This window comes from Lottia gigantea (genome assembly GCF_000327385.1).
Source record: "Lottia gigantea unplaced genomic scaffold LOTGIsca_9, whole genome shotgun sequence".
In the NCBI taxonomy this organism is placed as follows: Eukaryota; Metazoa; Mollusca; class Gastropoda; family Lottiidae; genus Lottia; species Lottia gigantea.
The window spans coordinates 2,640,296-2,663,733 of NW_008710950.1; the positions used below are offsets into that span (position 1 = coordinate 2,640,296).

Genomic DNA, 23,438 nt, shown 5'->3' on the forward strand with positions numbered 1-23,438 from the left:
TACTGGTCAAAAATAACAAATAGTATTCATAGTTTATGTACCTTTAAACACTTTTACTCGAATATCATCCACATTGATTTGTATATGAGATTTATTGAGCAATAATGGATCAGCCTCACTGTTTCCCAGGACATTTTCTAAATTCCCACTTTGCCATGTGGAATCTAGTCTTTCGTTGGACATTTTATAATCTTCTGCTTTAAATATCTCTCGCTACATATCAAACCTATCAAGAGTAAAAAAGCAATTTCCAGGTTGAAAATAGTCAGATTTGTTAAATTGTGGAATACTTGATTCTGAACGACGACATTTTGAGATCATGTGACTTATACTACTCGATAAATCTGTTATTAAAATGTTAAATGTTTAAATTTGCTTTAATTAATAACTTAACAGAATCTTGTATAGCTGAATAAATTTATTTATTAGTACATTTTGTTTGAATTCTAGTGTAAAAGATCTGCATGGATCGTTTAATATTTATCGACTCGTAATATAAATCTATTTATAGCCCAGTCATATGGCATAATACGTCATTTTTGTGTTGGTTCCCTATCGTAAAAACACAAGGAAGAAAAATGGCGGACGCATTTGTTGCGAATATTATTTATTATCCATAGTAAAATGATATTTTGCAATCCGAATGTGTCCTGATATTGGACTAATCTTATTTATGAATTGTCCTTTGTTATTAGTAGAATGGGATTAAAGCTGAGCACAAACAATTCGCCAAGATTAAGGACTTATTCTGGCAGCAGCCCAAGTGGCACAAATGGAAGTGGAAGTAATGGAATCGCTGTGCGTGCGGGCGGGTCAGGTGCCCGTGCACGTGCACGGAGTTTTGGCAGCTTTCAAACTGGACATTCGTCAACTCTAAATATTCCTGCGAATGTGACGGGCCCCCGTGGAAATTCCCCAGACTCTGATTCAAGCTCCCCAGAAGAGGGTTCTGCTTTTGGAAGAACATTTACACATTCTCTTCCTGTGCATTTATTTGCTTTACAAGGTGTGTGGCATTTCATTTATCTCATCATTGACATTGATTTATTTGTGACTGTGAACTTCACAGAGAAGCCTTTTAGTATTAACCCGTTAAAGTTAGATGTGGTCAGGCACTACCATTATCAATATATTATATTCTTCATGTCTTCTTGTTCCTTCAAAATAAAGTTTTGGACAAATATTGTTTTGTTCAGGCTTTCAGCTACTCAACAAGTCAAAATACTAAAATAGTTTGATTTATAGTTTTAGTCAAAATAAATAAGATGAAACAAGAGCCTGAAACTTTTCGACTTTAAAAAGCCTACATTGGTACCTTAAAGCCTAATCTTGATTTTAAAAAATGCAATTCAGCCTTTGACGTTTGGATGGTCCTGTTGAGATTGGTTGTGATTCAAGTTAACTTTGAGTTGGATTAAATCCTGACCACCCAGTCTCAACTGCTAATAATCAACTTATGAATCATAGATTTTCAAGAGACCAAATTAGGAGGAATAATCAGTGACATCACTTGAGTCAATCACATCATGAAAAATAATATCCTTTTCTCTTAATAACAACCTTCCAACCAATTTGATAGTTGTACTTGGTTTGTATTGTTTTCTATTAGTTTGATACACCACAGTTTCTTGATGTCCTAAACAGGTATCCTGTCATATAATCAATAAATATTAGTGTCCAGCTGTAAGGTAGCTGTCCCTACAAGCAATGCTATGATACTTTACTGAGTGTATTTTACCATTACACCAGATATTGTTTTCAATACAGGCACTTTCTGCATGTTTTTAAGATAATCTTAAGGTAAACTTAAGTTGTTAAATTGGATGATTGAATATGATAATAACAGGTTATATAAATTCTCGCTCACAAAAATATGCTATCTGTCCCACATCATTAAACATAACAAAAAACACAAATCGTCTTTGTTGATGGATTGTACAAAAAAAGATATATATGTCATAATAAATTAAATTAGAGCAGAAATAATGTACTGGTTGATGTCAAAGATTTGACTCCATTTAAACTGAAGCTTTCAACATATTGTGTCTTTATTATTCAGTTTTATTGAAAACACTTCAAGTATATCTTGTTCTAGATTCATTTGAATTGATGAAAGAAAAAATACCAAATTGACCAAAGATGATCTTAAGGTTACTTAAAATGTCTTATTATGTCTTATAGTAGTGAAATTACTTTCAAAAAGATCAGGTTTCGTTTTAGAAATTTGAGCATGAAAACAATCCGTATTTTGAACTAAAAAAAAACTTTAAAATTAATTTAAATGAATACTTTTCTCAGGTTGGAATCAACTAAAAATCTTCCTCGTCTTTATATTTTGATAGTAAAATGGCTAAATGTGAATAATAGATGCCACTCAGTAATAACTTAATTTATTGGATACAACTTGTTGAAATAATGATCTAATTGAAGTAATTAATATATATTTTGAGATAGTCAATTATACTTATTTAATTTTCAACAGATGGAATCATTCACATTACACTATGGTAAAACAAAACTATGTAATACTTATATTAACCAACATCAGTTATTATTAAATATGCTTCCTATTGATTGAAACTTGTGGTGATATTTTTCTTGAATAAGCTGCATTAGAATGTTCAATCATTGAATGGCTAGATTTTGAATATCATTGCACCATTCAATTTAAACTTATGCAAAAATGGACATTCATTCAAAATTGTGAAAACTATGCAAGTTTAAAATTAAAAAATTCAGCTGTTAAATTTTAAAGCTGTTAAAAAACTACAGTACAGATTGGATTAAAATAATCGCTTAATTGAAGATAAATGTCTCTCCTACATATTCTAAAGGATTCAGGCCATTTTAAAACCAAACACCAAAACTAGGCCAAACTGCTAAATTAACAATTAGTTCTCTCCGTTTTTGATTAACCCTTTTAAAACAAATTTAGTTTGATCAAGATGATACACACATATAAATAGCATACTTTCAGGTATATTTTAAGACGTTTTTGATAATGGAATTTTTTTTTTAGAAAAAAAGTGGAATACCCCTTTAACTTTTCTTTAATACATTATCATTTGTGTGAAAATAAAAAGATAACTGCTGTGGGAATGTTGAGAACAAATATTGAATAGTGCTCACTTCCACACATTTGTTCTTAAACAAACCAGTTATCAGAGTTTTATTCAGAAAAATGATCTGGACACTTTTAAGGATTAAAATTTTATCAGGTTTCATTTATGAAATACATAAAAAAAACTTTGTTGAAAAACTAGGTTATTTGACTATTATATCAAGACTTTGTTACATTAAGTATTTTATTAAAGGAATTGCAAAGAGGTTCTCTATTTTTTCGTTTTGTGACACCACCAAACACTTAGCTTTGGTGATAATGTAGAAACCGCAGACGTCTGATAGACAATGGGAATGGTGCTATTTGATGCTATGAGTGTCTCCAATACACATACAAAATTTAGAAAAACCTCTTTTACAAACCCTTACAACCTGAGGATCTTAGTAATAAATCTAGGTATGTTTAGACATTGGTATAGTATTTATGTATTAGACAAGGTGTGATTTAATTGAGAAAATATTTGATTTATCAAATGACTTAAGAACTATGATATAAATTATTTTCTGATTTTTCAGGCATAAAATGTCCAGTTTGTTCTAAATTTATATCATCAGAAGAGATAGAATGTCATCTAGTGATGTGTTTAACAAAGCCTAGAATTAGTTATAATGGTAAGTCTTTGTGTTGTGGGAGATTCTAACTTCCAAACAAAATTCAGGAAACAGCTGTTTATAGACATGTTATTGTAGAATCCTTTCTCAACTAAGAATAAGGTTTTGTTGTGCCCTGTTTCTTAAATTGCATTCTTTTCTGTGGCGTTTGCCTTTCCCTGTGTTAGCTGGTCAAAAATTGAAAGAATAGTGACCTGTGTGTGTGAAATGAAATTGTTTATTTGATTGTAGAAGATGTATTGAATGAAGATAAAGGGGAATGTGTAATATGTTTTGAAGATTTAGTTCAAGGTGATACAATAGCTAGATTGCCCTGTCTGTGTATATATCATAAAGGGTAAGTTACTGCACATTTTAAATTAGGAGTTCTAGATAGAATTAATAAAAAAAAAATAGTCAATACTGAAAAAAGTATTATCAACCACAGGAGTCATGTGTCAGAAAAATTGGTGCAACCTTTTTATACGCCCACATGAGTATGGGGTCGTATATTGTCGTTGCCCCTGTCCGTTGGTCCATACGTCAACATTTCTTGTGGGCACAATAGAGACTACAGTTTTAATTTGATTGTAATGAAACTTTGTGTGAGCATTGGGATTGATAGGACGGTGGTCAAGATCTAATTTGATGATTTATTATTATGAAGATCTTTAATATATTTTTGGTCAATAAAGATTTATCATCTCTGACAGCTGCCAGTGGGCATATGTTAGCTTGCCTGGCAAGCTATCTTTATTTTGCGACAAGATGTTTAAAATTCTGTTTGGTGAGATTTGAATTATATATGTTCCATATCTTTAACATTTAAAAACAATAATTGCCAACTGTGGCAATATTATGACTAAATTTATAAACTTGAGCTACCTGCTCATGCCAAAAGATCACATATCTTACATTAAATTTGTTAAGATTGAGGTAATGAAGCCAAATCTTTCTTGATTCCTTGGATGTTTATTCAGACATTAAACATTGCCTGATCCATCGTGTCCAAACCACACCCCCATTCTTCATACTTCCTCGGGGACATGGAACGTGAGAAAACTTGCGTATTCATAACTAAATATTGTCCAATCAAAATTGGCCCTATAGCAAATTTCAGCCAACCTATAGCAAATTTCAGCCAATCAAAACAAATCACTTGTTATGACTCTTTGTTTGCGAACGTAAACAAAACGGAAGCGGCGTGCCATTACAGATTTTGATGAATATGTACGGTATATAATTGAGTAAGATTTTCATCAAGAATTGAAGCCGAGAAAAAGTCAAACCTTTACATGGAAAGAATGTGTTCTTATCTCATAGAACAGATGGCGGCAAAGCGGTGTTGTGCTTTGTTTACATGACCTCATTTCTGTTCTACCGATCTGATTGGTCAGATTTAAATGCCACAAATCTCATTTCCACAGCTCCAAAACGACCGTGTCAAAACCCGTATTCGTGATACGATGTGTCTGATTGTATCTGATATCAAAAGAATAAACTGTAAAATGTTTCACCATATTCTATTTCTAGGACTTTTATTTTTTTTTCCATCACTAGTCTTTTAACATCTCTCTGTATTTTCCAGATGTATTGATAAATGGTTTGAAGTGAACAGATCATGTCCTGAACACCCAACAGATTAACATGAACGTGACTTAGCTTGTCTTTCATAAACTTGATGGAGAATTTAGATAAGACTTAGCAGAAACTGAACTATTTTAGTGTATCAATAAAAAAAAGTGCTGTTATTGTCAAATCATGTTATATAACCAGATGCTCTCTACTCCTTGTGTCCTGTTTAAACCTGAGGCCGAGTTGGAGCTGGAAGATGATCAACATGGTAGAGGGAAATTCCAAGATAAAAATTTACATCATCTTTTGACAAAATAAATGCACCAGAATGTAACAAGAATAGAATAATAGTTAGGTTTTTTGTTTTTTTCTAGTTTTACTGTGCTGTATGTTCACATGCACAAATATTTTACTTTATCAGATAAAAATCCTGGCTAAAGCAAGTAGTGCTGACAGATGATGACAAATTATCAATATAAACTTCTATTTTAATTTACTTACAGCCAGTAGACTGAAATATTGAAGATTATTAGAAGTATAAAAAAAATACTATTGATTCCTTTGCGCCTTGATTTTTTGTTTCATGACCTTTGCTTATATTGGTCATTGGTGCTTTTTATATCCTTTGCTTTCAAATCATAGAATTTATCATATCAGTAGTATGTACTGTTTGTGAGTAATGTTTTAAATGTGCCTAAGGGCAGAATTTTTTACATTTTTTAAAATAAATAGTGTTGATTTCAAAATCAAATTTTTGTAATGAAATACATACAAATTCTGTTGTAAGCTATTTGTCTTGAAAAAAGAAAAAAATATATATCTATGAGTTGATTTACAATAGCAAAATATTTTTACTGTTAATATAGTGCTCAATACACTATGTAAAAATACTCACATGGAAATGTGGATGTATTGTTGTCACCTCATGGTATCTGCCTGTCAGTCAACACTTCATGTTGTTGTTTAATTGATGCTATGCATACAAATTATGATTAGATCTCAGGCATGTTGATATTTGGTATGATTTTTGTTCAAGGTATTGCCCTAAGCATATTACAGAATATTGCCATGCAAACATGATTGTGACCGTTTATATGATTTTGTAAATAGATTTATCAGATCACAGATGATCATTGAATATGTTAAATCTCAGTGATTATTTTATAGAATATGTTATTCTTTTTAGATACCATTGACCTTGTTCAAATAATGATAGACATGGGTTTTGGATAACTTTGTTTCAAAATGGCACCAAGCAATGATTTATTGTTATTCTTCAAATATCATATTGATATATGAGGCAGTTGACTGGTAATTTTGCAATCCCAGTCCAAGTTTCTCAAAAAATCTTACACACAACTATTTGCCTTAAATATTGAATTTAATTTGCAAAATAACACAATTGACAAAAAGTGTTTGGAAGAGTTTTTGAGTAATGATGGTCTGATTCCAGGGTAAGACTATATGCAATTTGAGGCTTATTCATTGTTTTCAGTTAAATTGATTGTTAATGAAACAAGCAAATTAAATATTTCTATACTCTAATTATGAGTTCGTATTCCTCAAAATCAGTGATTTCATTTAGATGTAGAGTGAATCTATTCAAAAGTAAAAATAAATTAGAGTGGTAATCGATTTTGAATGTGCTTCTTAACATCTTGCATAGCCTAGCCCTACTTATGCCATCACAGTTGACTAAATTGGACATGCTGAATATCTGAATGAAGGGACTGTGATTTGTAAATAATTTTAGTTGAAGTTTTAGTAAGAAATATTTTGTGCCATTCTTCATAAAGAAGTTTGAGTCATATAATTTTTGAAAGCTACCACTGTATGCATCCACTAAATGTGTTTCATTGTGTGCAAGTTGCAGCCAAAAACACCTTTTGGAAGTAAGTGGATTGCGATGGAATGATCTTAATTTATTCATTCAAATTAATAATGATCCTTGTAAGATATGTATATTATATGTTTTTGTTAGTGGCTGGCAAAATATTTATCAACATATAAATTGGTCTACATGGCTGTAGGATGTTGTATGATAAACTATTTTGGTACTGTGATTGTAAAGTTTGAATTGATTAAAGTTATATTTGTGAATAAGAAGTTGATCGATGGATAATGTGGAAGACAACCTTGATAAAAATTTAGTGAAATAAATTATATTATTTTAAAGCATTTTTTTTTAAATAAATGTTTTGGATTTCCAAATGATAGGTTTTAGTCATAAACATGTAAAGTACATGCCTAATTCTGTAACTGTGATAAAATTTAGTTGTTAAATAACATGTTGAGAAAAAATTATCATTCTCCTTTATCAATATATTACCTTTGACAGTTTTCATTTTATGAAGAAAATCATCTTCATTTCACGCACAATTATGAAATTTAAACACAGTTGTATGTGTTTCTGCTATTAGGTTAAATTAATGCTGTAGTGGAGTTTTTAAGATTTTTTTATAACTTCTATTGAATTAATGCTATTAGTTTTTATTGAAATTAAACTTTTAACATTTCAAACCTTGTGGATCCAAATGGTTGTTTCTCTTAAAATATAATTTCAAAAACCTGTTTGTGTAGAGCATAAATCTCTCAATTGAATTTTCTACAAATTTTTTCTAATTGACTATCATCCAAACTGATTTGAAAGAAAAATTAAATAAAGGAGGTGAAGATAGAGCTGATTGTAAATATTAGAAGCACCTGCTTTAGTATATGATAATATATGTATGTACTGTTACTTGTAAAACTGTAATAAACTTGTTGATTATATATATACATGATGTTTATTTGAGAATTGTATATACAGGGATCCCAGACTTCCTCTATTATTCTGGCCATTGGATTTTTTTTTATTTTCAAATAAAACCTAAATTTAGTTTTAGTAATGAAAAGAATTCTGTATAGGAAATGGTTAAATCTCCCCCTATACCTCACATGAGAGTCTGTGGCCCTCTTTACCTTCAGCCGATATTTTCCATTTCCTCCATTTTTTTGTTCCTCACTGGGATCCCTGGTTATAAACAATAAAATCGAACACAAGTTTGCAGTTGACAATATTTAATTAATCAGTCTATGCTCTTGATTTCAAGATGCATCATAATGAGCTTATTAGAAAAGACTTGTTTAGATACAGTATCACACATAATAAAAAACTCAGGCCTTCAAGTAAGGTTTGTTACAGATCCTGACAAGCATTATTTCTGTTACAGACATATACCTGTCCCTTATAATAACATGCATGAAACCCTTTAAATTGTTAGAAGTAATGATAGATTATATTGGATTCATATTCGAAAGAATTCATTTAGAATTTAATTCAATAATCTTTTGTTATGTGCTATCATTATGTGTTTTGTGCATAGTGAAAGCCTTACTCATTGAACATGAATAATGTTATGAATAAAGTAGTCCCATTGAAAGGCTTACTTGTAGACAGCACTTAAATCTGTATAAACTGAAATTGTCTGTTAAAAATGTAAAAAACTAAATAGATCAAAATGTTAATCTTGAAATTTCTAAAGAAACAATTTGATCTTTCGTTTTCTGGGAAATGCCTCTGAAGGCCCAAGAATAAAAAATGGAAAAAGGAAAAATTGAGAAATAACTACCTCTAACAATTGTTATATCGTATCATTATACATCATATCCTGAGTATGGGTTTTGACATAGTCTTGAGGAAGTATAACAAATGGAGCCGTATTTAGACACGGTGATAGTAAAAATGGTGAAATCATAGTTATGGTTTACTATTGTTATATCACATCATCTGTGAGAAATCATAGTTATTGCTTATTTGTTGTTATATCACAACATTTGATCCCAAATTTACCAGTTCAATATCTGATCAATTTTAGTTTTCATGTAGCCTTTATTTTTAGAATTTTTATAGGGATCACAGTTATTGCTTATGTTAGACATCTTATTGTTAACTTTTATTTTGATTACTGGTAATAAGATATCGGAATCACAGTTATCTCACCAAGTCACATTGTCAACCTTAACTTCCATAATTGTTATAAACATAATCACAGTTATCTTTTTTTGTGTGACTTCACATCAACTTTAGAAAATACAATTATAGCTTCACATTTGTTACTAAACATAATTATTAATAACTTTGATGACATTTAATTTCATAAAATGTCACCATGAATATTCACACAAGTAACTTTCACTTCTATTACTACAAATAAACTTGAGATAACACTCTCAACACTTTCAATTACTTCAATTGAACTGGAGCTGAAATTAAAATCATTAGGATTTCGAAGAATCTGCTTGAATCAGTGTGTAAATTTGTATATTTTGTCAGGGAAACAGATAATTTATTTTTCTCTTGGATGAGGTTTCAGTTCTTATGGACAACTTGTCTGAAAATGGATTATAAAATGATAGTCCTTCCTTTTCCCTGCCCTTCAAGTTTTGGAAAGAAAAATTGTATCTTACTTAGATATTTTCCTGATGGCACTTGTGATGATTTTGATGCAGATGATAATAATGACCGACTGGTACCACTTTTTCCTAAAAATAATATCCAAAATATCATGATTTTACTTTTGGATGGATTCCAGTAAATGAAAAGAAATGATAGAAGAGTAATAGTTACTTTAGATATATTAAATTGCATGCTTTGAATTATATCAATATATTACTATTTGAATGCTTACCTGGTAATACTATACAAAAATGTAACTGATTTACAATTTCTTTTGATTGAAATGATGCAAATTTAAATAGACCTTCACCAGTCTGAGAAGCTCTAACATAAAACAAAATGATGATAATTAATTTAGACATTTTTATTTGCTTTTAATCAAGTTACATTTGGTTGATGAAAATTTGTTGAATTAAAGTACAAATAGACTTCAGGTTTTAATTCTGAAAAGTAATAAGGGTAAAAACTAGTACAGCAAGTAGTTAGACACTAAATCCCTTTAACAACACTTCTTGCTATTTTATTCTTTTAAACTGTATGATTACTTTTAACTTACCTTCCAACTTCAATAGAAAATGTTTTATCATCTGCTGATGGTGTAAAATTTCGAATTACTTTGTATGGCCAGGTTGCTATCTGTACCCCATTGTGTGATTTTAAACGTATAGAATCTTTCTCTATCATAAAACAACATTCTCCTAAAAAACCCATCATTCCATTAGTTTCTAATAGTTTAACATAGGTTGTATGCACTGAAAATAAACATTATTGCTAAATTATCCTACCCTTTATTCTTATTCAAGTGTTATTCATCTTAATATTCATTAAATCCTATTATAATCTGGAAAGGTGGGTATTTTTCTGTTCCTATAGATGTGAAAGCTAAAAATTCGAAGGAAAGTCCTCAGAAATTCAGAAATTCAACTACTGCCATCTTCAAATTTGTTCGTAACATCATCATTTTCGTCAATAATCCCCACAGTTTCTATTGCTCTAACATGTTTGTATATATATATCAAAAAATATTTATATAGAATTTACCAAAAGGGGGACTTCTAAATGCATCATTTTGTTTGGTATCTCTGATTGATTGCAGCCAACTTGTGCTTTCCTCAACTGAAAGAAAAGATCATTACAAATACTTTGTTTTACTTCATCTTTTCTGAATAAGTCTCCTAATCTTATTCATATTTTGTTAAACTCAACCTTGTCACAATTTGGTAATATTTTACAAATTTTCAAGGCATAGATCAGAAAGTATTGATACTAAAACAAATTTGTATTAGCCTAATGAGAGGGATTTGACTTTCAAGATGCTGCATGTTTTATTTTGTATTCAAAGACAGTACCTTACCGTTTTCAAATTTCAAGGTTAAAGTTGTAGAATCTTTTATTCTAATATCAATACATGATTTATCTTTAATATCTTGTTGAACTTGGCTGATATCAGATAAATAGTAAATATTTTTCCCTCTATTTGCCACAAATTCATTTTTATCTTTATATTTGATAATACAAGATAAGCCCAGACTGGAACTAACACATATCATCATATATCTTCTTTTCCAGGTCTAAAATATAATAAGAATAAAGGAAAAACTCAAATTTCTTTTTCTCTTATAGGAAAGATGTGGGTAAAACCATATAATGTGCATAATATTTATTTTATGGTATAAAGTTATGTTTTTTGTAAAGCAATCAACCAAATCAATTATTTCAAATTAATTTAGAACCTTAAAAAAACATTTGTGAGTCAATATTAAGGATTCCTTATAGATAATTGGCCAAGTGTCAAGATTTACTTCCTGGATGGGTTGAATTTAATGTTTTAACCTCAACCTGATTCCATAGCTTCATAATATAGGCCTACAATAAAATAACAGATATATGGAAAAAAAATTATTTTCAATCATTTAAAGCAATTTACAGTTAACATAACAATACAAAATGGCATTTAAGAAGCCTACTTTTCATAAATTCTTATTTCTACCAAAATTTCAAAGGCCTACCTTTATAATACCACTTTCCTTTAAAACTTTAACATAACTATTCTTTATAATAAAGTTTGCATTTGTGGCATAATCAGGAGTTTCCATTCTGAGACTGACTGTAGGTCTACATTACAATTACCTTTTTTTATACACCAATATCAATCAAACAGTTGAACAATTTCACCCAATCTCTCAACTCTGAACATAATGCATGATTTAAATGACAATAAAGCCAATAGGTCAATAGGTCGTAAAAAAAGGGTAGGCCTATTCACAAATGACATTGAAATCAAAATAGAAGAAAAGACAACGTAACTTGGCCTTCAATGCACTTATAGTTATATTTTATACGCCCACATTATAATGTGGACGTATATTGTCGTCACCCATGTCCGTCGGTCCGTCTGTCAACAATTGGCTTGTGAACGCGATAGAGACTACAGTTTTCATCTGATTCGAATGAAATTTGGTGTGTTCATTTATATTGATGAGATCTTGGACAAGTTCGATATTCACGATTTTTCGATGAACGGTTTTTGAGTTATTGGCCTTGACTTAGCCAAAACGCGTCAAAATTGGCTTGTGAACGCGATAGAGACTAAAGTTTTCATCTGATATGAATGAAATTTGGTGTGATCATTTATATTCATGAGATCTTGGACAAGTTCGAATTTGACGATCTTTCGATGAACGGTTTTTGAGTTATTGCCCTGGACTTATAAAAAACGCGTCAACGTACGCGTCAAAAACACAATAGAGACTACAGTTTTTATCCAATTTCAATGAAATTTGGTGTGAATATTTTATAATGATGAGATCTTGGACAAGTTCGAATTTGGCTATCTTATTTCGATGAATGGTTTTTGAATTATTGCTCTTGATTTATGAAAAACGCGTCAAAATTTGTTTGTGAACACAATAGAGACTACAGTTTTCATCCGATTTAAATTAAATTTGGTATGATCATTTATAATAATGAGATCTATAGTCAAGATTAAATTTGACAATTTTTCGATCAACGGAATTTGAGTTATTGCCCATGATTTAGTAAAAACGCATCAAAATTTCTTAGCGTTAGAGGTGACAGTTTATGTCAGAATTTTATTAAATAATGTGTGTTTGTTTAAATCAACAATATCTTGCACAAATTAAATTTTTGGTATGATTTGACACAGATGGGTGACTGCCCTTGATATATACTGAAAATGTATCAGGAAAGTGGGCGTATCTTACTAGGCAACCACTTGTTATTCTCTTGTGTCATATTATATTGCCTTTCATTTCACAAAATATGCCTTAAATGTTTATATGACTCAAGCAATCATTATCTAAAATATTCTATTGAAATGCATTGGGGTTTAATTTTGGTCCGAGTTTCGTAAGAGACTGGCTGTGCATGTCTACATTCTACTTTCTTTTTATTTCTATTTATTCGTCCTTCACCTTTGTGTATGAAAAGCAGACAGCCTACAACAAATCTTGAAGAAATAGAAATAAATTATCATAATATTTATTAAAAATGAGTCAAATAAACGACAAGAAGTTTAATGAAGCGATGGAGCATGTACGCAATGCAGAGAAATAGTAAGAAATCTTTGTTTTTACATAACAAACTGGCCCTGATATTTCTAAATGTTTCTCCATAAATATAATGATTTTCATTGTGTATGTTTACAACTCACTGATTGATGCTACTTTCAGTTTGTTCTTATTTCAGCATGAAAACCTCTTTGTTTAAATGGAAACCTGATATCGATAGTGCAATCTCCGAATACCAAAAAGCTGGTAGGTTATGTGTATTTATGAGAGAAGTGTAACTAATGTTCAATATAACAATCATATTATCTTGAATATCGAGCACATCTTGTCATTAGAATGCAATTGGTGGTCTTCTAGCTATCTTCAAAAGCTTTACCGTTCCTGATTGAAAAGCTTATGTTATTCCTTATTATTACTCCTATTATTACTAGCAGACCTTTATAATATCACAACTGACAAAAATTCCTTGAGTGAGAGTTAGGAATCACATTAAATAAATGAAAACAATTTTATGGTGTTATACTAGGCCTATTAGATTGATTGATGCAGGATAGGGGTCTGTTGTCTATCAAATACATGTACTTTACTCCTTTGTCTTAAATTGCTACAATAACATTTTAATTTCAGCTACTGCATTTAGAAATGCCAAATCAATACATAAAGCCAAAGAAACTCACATCAAAGTAGCTGAGTTACAACAGCAAATGAATTCGTATCCTTTTTAACTCTATAAAACTCATTGTTTTAACCCTGTACCAGTGCCTACAGTTGAATAGTAAATTGTTACTAAAATTCATATATTTTCTTTAAAAAAGGTTTCTTTTGAAACATTAATGTTATCGGTATTAAAAAGACTTTTATCATTCAAGAACATTTGTTCCTCTTTTATAGCTTTCTTTAACAGTTTCAAGTACTTTCCATGCTGCAAAGTAAGTTTATTATTTGTATTTTTGTTTTAAATATCTATTAAATAGTAAAATCTATTATATTTTTTGAAAAGCAATAAAGTTTGATTAATTCCATATTAAACTACATAGAAAAAAATGCTTTGTTTTTCTTTTAAAGGTCATATGAACAAGCTGGTTTACTTTGTAAAGAAAATAAAGAATATGATGAAGCTTGTCACCTAATGATGATGGCCTCGAGAATGTTTCAAGAACATGGTACTCCTGATACTGCTGCTTTATGTCTGGATAAGGCTGGCAAGTAAGTGATGGCTTGGCTTATTTTAGTTTTGATGTGACATATCACTTGTATGAAAAGTGTAAATGAGTATAATAAAAATCACTAAACTTCTACTATTTCTCATTTCCTTCCTTTGTATTCTTTGGTTTGTACTTAAAGTTAATACTTAAAAACAAATGAAGCATGTTCTCACCTGATACTAGTAATTTTTGATACTAAAATATAGGTTTAATTGAAGAAATATAGTCTTAGAATTTCCCTAATAGATTATACCATATGTTTACTTAGAATGATGGAGCAAGTTAAACCAGGTCGAGCTGTAGAGTTATATATTAAAGCTTGTGACGTAGCAGAGGTAACTTTACTTTAGTAATTCAATAATCCAACCTTTCAACCACTCTAACCTTTTGAATAATCCATGTCTATTGATCAATAGTGAAACAAAAAAATATACATAATTTTGTTCACATATTTAATTTAATACTTCAAGATTGAAATTGAAATTTAGTGCTTTATTTCCTACTTATGTGCTCCTTGAATCTACAACTGTAGGGGAATCTGTAGTATAAAATGTAAACTTCTTGATACTTGATATGAATTTCTTGGTATATGATTAAAGATTTTGGTATATAGTATGAGTTTCTTGGTATAAAATTTCAACTTCTAGGTTTTTGATTTTTTTTATGTTGGATTTTTTCTGTTTTAGCAGTCCATACATATGATATAAATTGATTCTTTATCGAATGTTTGAATCTTCTGCTAAGATTTTAATCAATCATTATCCTATTTTTATCAGATTGAAGACAGACCACGAAACTGTGCAGAATTTATTGGTAAAGCTGCAAGACTTCTTATTAACACTCAAAGGTAATTAAACAGGTTTGATATCTGCAATCCAGGGACATGTATTTAGCAGCAGTATCTTTAAGTCTTTATATCAGTGGTAACTAGCTGTTAGTAACTTCTGATTTAAGTCTGGCGCTCAGACAGAATTCACTCGTGCACTTCTCCTTAAGGCGGTAGCTCCCATGTACGGACATAAATTTACCTCTAAGCAGATAGCTTTATTTACGGGCACACACAAGCATTTTTTCATTCCTGGAAAATATTATCAAACACATTAGATTTTCAACTTTTCGCCACTAATGACCAAAATCTTAAACATACATTTATCTACTTATACATATTACGTGTATTAGTGGCCATATATCATGACTGCCTTCTTTATGTTTATATATATAAGATGGCTGATATGCAAGAAAAGTTTTTAGTCTAATTTTTTACCGTAATAAAGTGATGATCATTATTATTACCACTCTCTTAACAAATCTTATCCTATATTTTTGCCACTGAATTGTCTTTAAATTCATTATTTCTGGAACTATTTCTTAGATATGAAGAAGCTATTAATGCTCTACAGAGAGAAATGGAATATTATCTAGCAGCAGAAGCTTATGATAAATTAAGGAAAGTTATAATGGGCCAAGTGTTGGTACATTTAACAAGAGATGACTACGTTGCTGCTGATTTGTGTTTTAAAAATTGTCTCAAGTAAGTTAGTCAGGCATGGAGGAAACACCTCTCATCACAGGTTTCTAAAACTTTGACATTGAGATGAAATGTTCTGACAATTATTATCTTATTTTCTTCATTCCCTTACATTAAAATTTATTAGCTATTATTTATGTATTAAGATATTATGTCACTTTAAAGTATATTTTCATTAACGTTTTGTCTAGAATATAGTTTGATTGTGAAAAAAATTGAGCAAGAGTTATTTACCATACCAAAAAGTATCATTTGACTGTGATATTGTAGTTTACCAGAATTTGGATCCAGTGAAGAAGCTGGTGCATTAGAAGATTTATTAACAGCTTATGATGAAGGAGATGATGAAAAAGGGAGAGCTACATTAAATTTACCATTATTCAAGTACTTAGATAATGCTGTATGTGTACTTCAATATTATCTATTGAAAGATGTCAAATAATTTGTTTCCAAGTTTAGAGACAAGATCTAAAAAATAAGCTAATTGTGATTTTGAAGACACAGCTAGTGTTTCAAATGACATGGACAATATTACATATAATTTATGATGTGGTTTAACAATTTCCATTTTCAACAAACTACAATTTTACGTATATAAATTTGTTATTTTTTTCTCAGGAGATTTAAAACTGAATTTTGTTTTACAGTTTGCTAAGTTAGCTAAAGGTTTAGTTATGCCAGAAAGTATTGGAGGTGCTAAAGATAAAAAAGGAATGGTTATAAAAGATGATGAATTTGCAGATGGTTTATGTTAAGCTCATGATTTATAAATTTCATAATACATTTTCACTTTAGGTAATATTATAAAAGTTAGGGTCATAGCACATCACAATGTTGTTAAAAGGACAAGGTCAATTTTTATGATAATAGTAGCTCAGTAACAACTATTTCTCTTTCTTTATAGATTGGCATCCAATTCTACCTGTCATTCAACAAAATCATATCATGAAAGTTTGGACTCTCAATACTGTAAGGCTGTTATTGAAAATAAGATAATGACATCATCTGCCATCACTGCCTGTGAGAGGTATACTTTTGTTGAATTGAAGGAGAATTGGAGGTCAGATTTTCATTCTGACAATTGTGTTGATAGATGATTCTATAAGATGATAAAGCAAATATTTCAAGAACTATTTCTCTTTTAGATTTCATTTGAAAGTATGTGGATTATGTAAAATATTATTATTGTATGAAATATAATCATGTGATAAATCTCTTGTGACATTTTTGCTTAAAGCAAAAAAATGGCTGTGATGTTTTTATTTTGAATAGTCTGTATGGAAATTAAATCTATGAAAAATCTAGATTGGTTAGTCAATACAAGTATTCCCCAAATATTGGCAATAATTGACATAATGCACATTTACGGTTGCCTCTTGTTTGTTTCACATTTTTTAATATAACCCAATGAATATTAAACTTAATTATTTCCATGTGCTACTCTGAATACCATTAAGTCATGCAAGTGGTACCATTATTTATAACATAAATATATAAGTCAATATAAAAAAAAAACAAATCATCAGCACACATTCCTCCAAATGTTTTTAACACCAGTACAAGACCAAGAAATGTCATGTGTTTACATTGAAAAGATAATTTAAGAATATTTTGTTTGTATTCATGATTGAGATTGTTATCTTTCTATTTATAAGCAATATCTAGTCTTTTGATTTTGTAATTGATGTATATATGGCAAAATGTCAAGAGTAAAATATTGCATGGGTATATACATAGGTATAATATGTGTAATGGAAATATGTTACAAATGTTTCAGCTAGAAAATATAATGGTGATTTTTGTTTGAAACGACATTCCCAGTTTTCATGTTTTCATATTTGTGATGTTTTACTTTTGAACTCCAAGTATGATATGATATGATATGCCTACCTACAATACATGTATTGTCTGTTTATTTGGTTATAGACTGCAGTTTTGATCAGATTTTGATAAAACTTGGTATGCTTATAGAAACTGAATACAATACACTAGTATAGTGTTCAATACATCAATTGTAGAGCGATAAAGAAAGAAAACTGGACACATGTAACTATATTTGTAAGTTCGGTATTCACAAAATGTTGATGAATTTAAATTAGATATTGGTAATGTTAAAGAATTAGAGAAGATTTTAAAAAGACTTGCTGTTGTGTAGACTATGGGAGACCGCTAGTGTACTGTTGTTTAGAGATATCACATAAATGAGTGACTAAATATTTCAGTTTTGAAATATTGGTCACAAAATTGCCTCCTTCATTAAAATACAGATACAAAATTTCGTTTTGCAGTCACTGTCACTTATTTCATGTGAATCTGACAATATTTTTACGAGTGGTATGCCCATGGTTTGTTAAAATATCAATTACTTAGTATTAAGCTTGTCTTATGTGACATTCTGAAATTATCATTTCTTTCTGTTTGTACATATTTCTATAGTTATGACTTCTGCAGTCAATGGTATCACATATTTATTAAACTTTTTACAAACTTTATATTACTTTATTTATTACTAAGATTATAATATAGGAGACAAGGACAATACAGGTTGTTATATTATTAATTATTAGCTTTATTAAAGTTATTTCTTTATTTATACTCTTTATTCTATATGTTATATACATGTATAAATGTAACATTCTCAGTTAACATATTTTAATCATTCTCATGTCATTTTAATGATAAAGGTTTATAAATTTAGAATTTTAATATAATTGATTGTAAATGACTTTGATCTCAATTATGGTTTGCTGATTGAGTGATTCATGAAAATGAACTTTTATGGTTTTCTGATAAACCAAATTTTGTGATCTAGAATAATTCATCATTTTTCATCTATGTAATTCATTCAGAGTTTTTGACAATTACCAGGACTTGTTAAGCATATTTTTTTTGTCCCCTTAATCATCTTGAGATTTGTTTTACCAGCAGATAAAACTTAAAGCTATCAGTATCTCTTTTCCATAAGGAATCAGATTTTTCATAATGAAAAGTAGACCCATTATCCTTGATAGATCATATGGTATAAACTATATTCCTTTAATAATATGGTATGTTTACATATATTTTTCATATTATAATTTAGGGTTAGGTCTCATCATTCCTTCCTGTGCTACAGACATAGCTAACACCCCATCTTTTCTCCATAATCTACCAGTTGCTATAGCCATACCATTTCCTACAAAGGTGCATGAAAAGTACATTTTAACATAAATCACATAAAGGCTTCATGATAGTATGATGTGTTAAATGTTAAAAGCAATTTGATATTTGTAAAGTGGAAAAGACTGGAACTTTCAATTACAACATTCACTTTCTTTCCAATTTCACCCATATTAGATAAATATGCATTAAGTGTAAGCCTCTCAGTAGGCCTACAAGCTGATTCCATTTATCAGTAAGGTTCATTAATGTCTCAATGAATGTGCATATTACCTCTTTGGGGACTTTCAATATCATATAGCAACCAGTCATTGGCTTGAAATGTATTGTGGAACCATATAGAATGATCCAGTGAGACAATTTGAAGATGTCTATCGGTATTATATATTGAAGCAACATCAACAAATAGATAATCAGTTAAAAATGCTGCAGCACACTGATGTATTCTACTGTCTTCACCTACAATTAAAAAGTAAATTTCAAGAATTTTTTAGTCAAAATTGACTTTTTTGTATTTAGGCTACTAAGAAATGCATTGTCTGATTGGACGAAAGACTTCATTACAGATGACAACAGGTATAATCATTTTCAATTTAGATATAATGTTTTACCTAAATATCCTTCAGCTTTAATCCAATATTTTCTTTTAGCTTCCTTTCTCTCTATTGAGGGCAATTCATAACTTGAACAAACTGGTCGTATTTCAAAAGGGAAATCTTGATGGCACAATGATTTTAAAATTTCTCTCTCTTTTATACTGCCATAATTATTCCTGAAAATACAATCAATATTGAAGTAAAAAACACCATGCAGTCATAAATTATATGAAGCCAAGACTTTAGTCACCGTGGTGTTCACAAATCAATCAAATATTTTGGCTCTGCCTAAAATCAAAAGTGTTCACAAATGAACAGACAGAGGAAGAGAGCAATTACACAAACACATGATGGGCTAAATGACATACTCTGGCTGAAAATAGAGTTTAATTTTTGTAACAAAAAGATAAGAACATATGAAAATTATTTGGGCTAAAATGTTACAGTATTTGAAAAAGTTGCAATGATTAACCAATGTGTCTATGTCTTAAATTATTGGAGACAATTAAGTGATTTTTTAAACATATAATTATTTAGGATAATAATATACTCACTTGACTGCTATCTGATATAATTGTTTAACATTGAGTAAATCTTGGGGCTGTTTATCTGTTATTGGCATAGAAAATTGATGATAATATTCATCTGTTTCTCCTTGTTTAAAACTAGTTTGCATTGTCAGTAATGTTGTATCATCTTGTTTAGCATCCACATTACGACTACAATATGTGTTACCATCTCTAGTTCTCTCTATATAATATAATACAGGATTAGTACAGGTACCTACAAATAAATATCATCATTATTATAACCATTGCTACAAGACCTATTACCATTATCATAGCTACAATATATATCACCATTACTATAACTTCAAAATATACATCGCCATTATTTTAACTTCAATATATATCACCATTATTATAACTACGATAATCGAGATTTTTGATGAATGATATCTTAAGTTAGAGTCTGAACATGCAGCGGTTACTCTCAAACTCTCTCTCAAAATATTCACCAATCTATCTATAGTTTTTTAATCTGTATTCAACCTTTGGGGTCAAGTCTTAACCTTGACTGCAATTTCAGATCTTTCTAATGTGACATTCCAAGTCTTTACTGTGAAAACTTTTGACAAATTGGGTACTTGTGGATATCAAGAATTTTTGGGGGGAGGAGGGGGGGCAAAAAATACCCCACGTGACTGCTTCAAGGTTAAGGTACAATTGGTTGCCAAGCCCACTTTCATGATACATTTTCCGTATATCAAGGGCGGTCACCTATTTGTGTCAAATCATACCAAAAATCTAATGTGTGCAAGATATTGTTGATTTAAACAAACACACATTATTTAATAAAATCTGACATAAACTGTCACCTCTATCGCGTTAACAAGCCAATAAATTGCAACAAAAGTGCAATAACTCATATTCCTTTGATCGAAAAATCGTCTAATTCAATCTTGGCTAAGATCATGTCAAATTTCCTTTAAATCGGATGAAAACTGAAATCTCTATTGTGTTCACAAACAAATTTTGACGCGCTTTTCATAAATCAAGGTCAATAACTCAAAAAAATTCATTGAAAGATCGTCAAATTCGAACTTGTCTAAGATCTTATCATTATAAATGATCACACGAAATTTCATTTAAATCAGATGAAAATTGTGGTCTCTATTGTGTTCACAAACAAAGGGCAATAACTCAAAGATAGCTTGTCAGGCAAGGTAACATACGCCCACTACAAGCTGTCAGAAATGATGAAGTCTTTAGTGGCTTTAATAAGGATGTTTTAAATAATCTAAAAAAAAAATTTTTAAAACAAATTTATAACCTCAAGAACAGTTCATCATATTGTCATCAAATTTGGTGAGCTTTTACTAAGTTAAGAGCAACAATTTCGAAACCTTTCATCCGAATAATACAAATTTCAAACTAAACTGAAATTTCTTCAATATATACATTGAAAATTCATCAAGATTAGATAAAAACTGTCTCTTGTGCCTAAAAGACAAATTTGACGACTTTTTACAAAGTCAAGAGCAATAACTCTGAAACCATTCATCCAAATAATACCAATTTCGAACTTGACCGAGATCTCATCAATATATACATGCATACCAAGTTTTATAAAGATCAGATAAAAACTGTAGCTTCTATTGTGCCTACAAGCCAAATTTGACAAGTTTTTACCAAGTCAAGAGAAATAACTCTAAAACAGTTCAATCAATTTCGAACTTGACCGAGATCTCATCAATATAGACATGCATACCAAGTTACATCAAGATGGTATAAAAACTGTAGTCTAACATTATGCGAGTAAACAGAGCTTAGAATATTATTTATAATTATAATTACCTCTATTGAGATAATAACAATGTAGACTATGAGCATGATGTGTATGAGAAACAGTTTTGCTTGCTGCAGCCAAAGCCTGTCCCACTAATTGACCCCCATAGATACCCTGCATGGTTGGTGGATGCCATAACTTGGACTTTGTTCTGTAAAGAAAAACAATATAATGACAAAATAAAATATAAATTTATGTAAAAGGGCCCTTCTGCATTTTTTAGGTCTCAATTTTTTTGAATGGTACTGTATTATTGTCATCAGATTGTTGGAGCTCAAAATTAATTGTGAAGACAACTCAAGTTAAAATGTTATTGATTTAGTTAATCAGATTCAGTATGCACTATGATGAATTCGTTAAAGATAATGACATGAGTATTTTATTTTAACATTAATTGGGGTAGGCCTAGACTAGTTCAAAACATCTGCCTCTGCCTCTATTCCAGCTCCAGTCTCTAATAGCCTAGCTATTTTCAAAGTATGCAGTAAGCTGTTGCCTGGAGTAGACCTATAATTCGAAGAAAAGATTTCAACTGTCAAAATAATGTCAAAAAAGGAAGCAAAGCATATTGAGAGCTGCAAGCTTCCAAAGGGCAAAGGGATTTTCTCTTAATACTAGATAATAGTCAATAGAGTGTTGTGCTCAACCTGAATATATTGGTATCAATCTTTTCTAAATTTAGGAATGATTTCTCAAGAACTCTTTGCAAGTCTAAGTCACCAAATGTTGTCACCATTTTTCTACACTTTAAGTAATCTAGTTCTAATGAAGGTCAGGAACTGTTTGAATCAATAATGCATAATTCAGTCAAATTTAGTAATTTAACGACAGGTGTTAGTTGCTATTAGCTTGATAAACTTTGACCTGATTAAAGGGAGACACCTATCAATTGTATTCAGACTACAGCTAATTTAGTGAGATTCTCTCCATCTTTCTTTCTTTCAAGTCTCCTTTCCCGCTTGCTTGACACATTAGCCTGGTTACGTGCCTGTTTACACCTGGTTCAAAATAGGACTTCAACACAAACATTACACATAGATTAAAAATCACACCTAAATTTACAAAACTTCTTCAAACACATTACACCTAGATTAACAAACTTCTACACACACAATACACCTGGTTCAATATAAATCCTACTAACACGTACATAACACATATGAATATAGAATACTTCTACATACACACATTACACATGGTTTTATAGAACTCCTACACACACATTACACATAGATTAACAATTTTTTACATGCACATCACACCTAATTTAACAAACTTCTACACTCACATTACACCCAGATAAACAAACTTTTAACACACACATTACATGTGGTTTAATATAACTTC

General features: G+C 30.2%; 4 protein-coding genes across 4 annotated transcripts; 2 read left to right on the forward strand and 2 right to left on the reverse strand.

Moving 5' to 3' along the window:
- Positions 1 to 3,629: 3,629 nt before the first annotated feature.
- LOTGIDRAFT_108829 (hypothetical protein) lies at positions 3,630 to 5,357 on the forward strand (the record flags this gene model as incomplete). The annotated part of the gene is made up of 3 exons (XM_009068319.1): positions 3,630 to 3,732; positions 3,964 to 4,069; positions 5,300 to 5,357. Coding segments are annotated over 3 exons (267 nt in total), but the record flags the coding sequence as incomplete, so codon positions are not given.
- Positions 5,358 to 9,670: 4,313 nt separating this feature from the next.
- LOTGIDRAFT_155796 (hypothetical protein) lies at positions 9,671 to 11,820 on the reverse strand (the record flags this gene model as incomplete). Its single annotated transcript, XM_009068320.1, has 6 exons — positions 9,671 to 9,810; positions 9,957 to 10,048; positions 10,281 to 10,476; positions 11,079 to 11,295; positions 11,558 to 11,590; positions 11,734 to 11,820. The coding sequence occupies 6 exons, from the start codon at positions 11,818 to 11,820 to the stop codon at positions 9,671 to 9,673; spliced, it is 765 nt and encodes a 254-aa protein (XP_009066568.1).
- A 1,337-nt stretch (positions 11,821 to 13,157) lies between these two features.
- On the forward strand, positions 13,158 to 17,196 carry LOTGIDRAFT_184553 (hypothetical protein). Its single transcript, XM_009068321.1, has 10 exons — positions 13,158 to 13,299; positions 13,433 to 13,500; positions 13,882 to 13,966; positions 14,166 to 14,183; positions 14,320 to 14,460; positions 14,728 to 14,794; positions 15,236 to 15,306; positions 15,832 to 15,990; positions 16,258 to 16,387; positions 16,635 to 17,196. The coding sequence occupies exons 1-10, from the start codon at positions 13,235 to 13,237 to the stop codon at positions 16,740 to 16,742; spliced, it is 912 nt and encodes a 303-aa protein (XP_009066569.1). The 5' UTR covers positions 13,158 to 13,234; the 3' UTR covers positions 16,743 to 17,196.
- Positions 17,197 to 19,010: 1,814 nt separating this feature from the next.
- Positions 19,011 to 22,939, reverse strand: LOTGIDRAFT_229801 (hypothetical protein). The gene is made up of 6 exons (XM_009068322.1): positions 22,739 to 22,939; positions 22,100 to 22,242; positions 20,297 to 20,525; positions 19,758 to 19,918; positions 19,420 to 19,605; positions 19,011 to 19,162 (listed from the first exon to the last, which is right to left on the reverse strand). The coding sequence occupies exons 1-6, from the start codon at positions 22,825 to 22,827 to the stop codon at positions 19,059 to 19,061; spliced, it is 912 nt and encodes a 303-aa protein (XP_009066570.1). The 5' UTR covers positions 22,828 to 22,939; the 3' UTR covers positions 19,011 to 19,058.
- Between the last annotated feature and the right edge of the window lie 499 nt (positions 22,940 to 23,438).

What these genes read in the sequence shown, in the direction of transcription:
- LOTGIDRAFT_184553 (XM_009068321.1), top strand. Translation starts at nt 13,235, where the DNA reads ATGAGTCAAATAAACGACAAGAAGTTTAATGAAGCGATGGAGCATGTA. An exon ending in CTCCGAATACCAAAAAGCTG is followed by an intron (nt 13,501 to 13,881) that starts GTAGGTTATGTG and finishes TTTTAATTTCAG; the next exon opens with CTACTGCATTTAGAAATGCC. An exon ending in TGTTTTAAAAATTGTCTCAA is followed by an intron (nt 15,991 to 16,257) that starts GTAAGTTAGTCA and finishes GTGATATTGTAG; the next exon opens with TTTACCAGAATTTGGATCCA.
- LOTGIDRAFT_229801 (XM_009068322.1), bottom strand. Translation starts at nt 22,827, where the DNA reads ATGGTGACAACATTTGGTGACTTAGACTTGCAAAGAGTTCTTGAGAAA. An exon ending in TTATATCAGATAGCAGTCAA is followed by an intron (nt 19,919 to 20,296) that starts GTGAGTATATTA and finishes TTGTATTTTCAG; the next exon opens with GAATAATTATGGCAGTATAA. An exon ending in TAAAGCTGAAGGATATTTAG is followed by an intron (nt 19,606 to 19,757) that starts GTAAAACATTAT and finishes TTTTAATTGTAG; the next exon opens with GTGAAGACAGTAGAATACAT.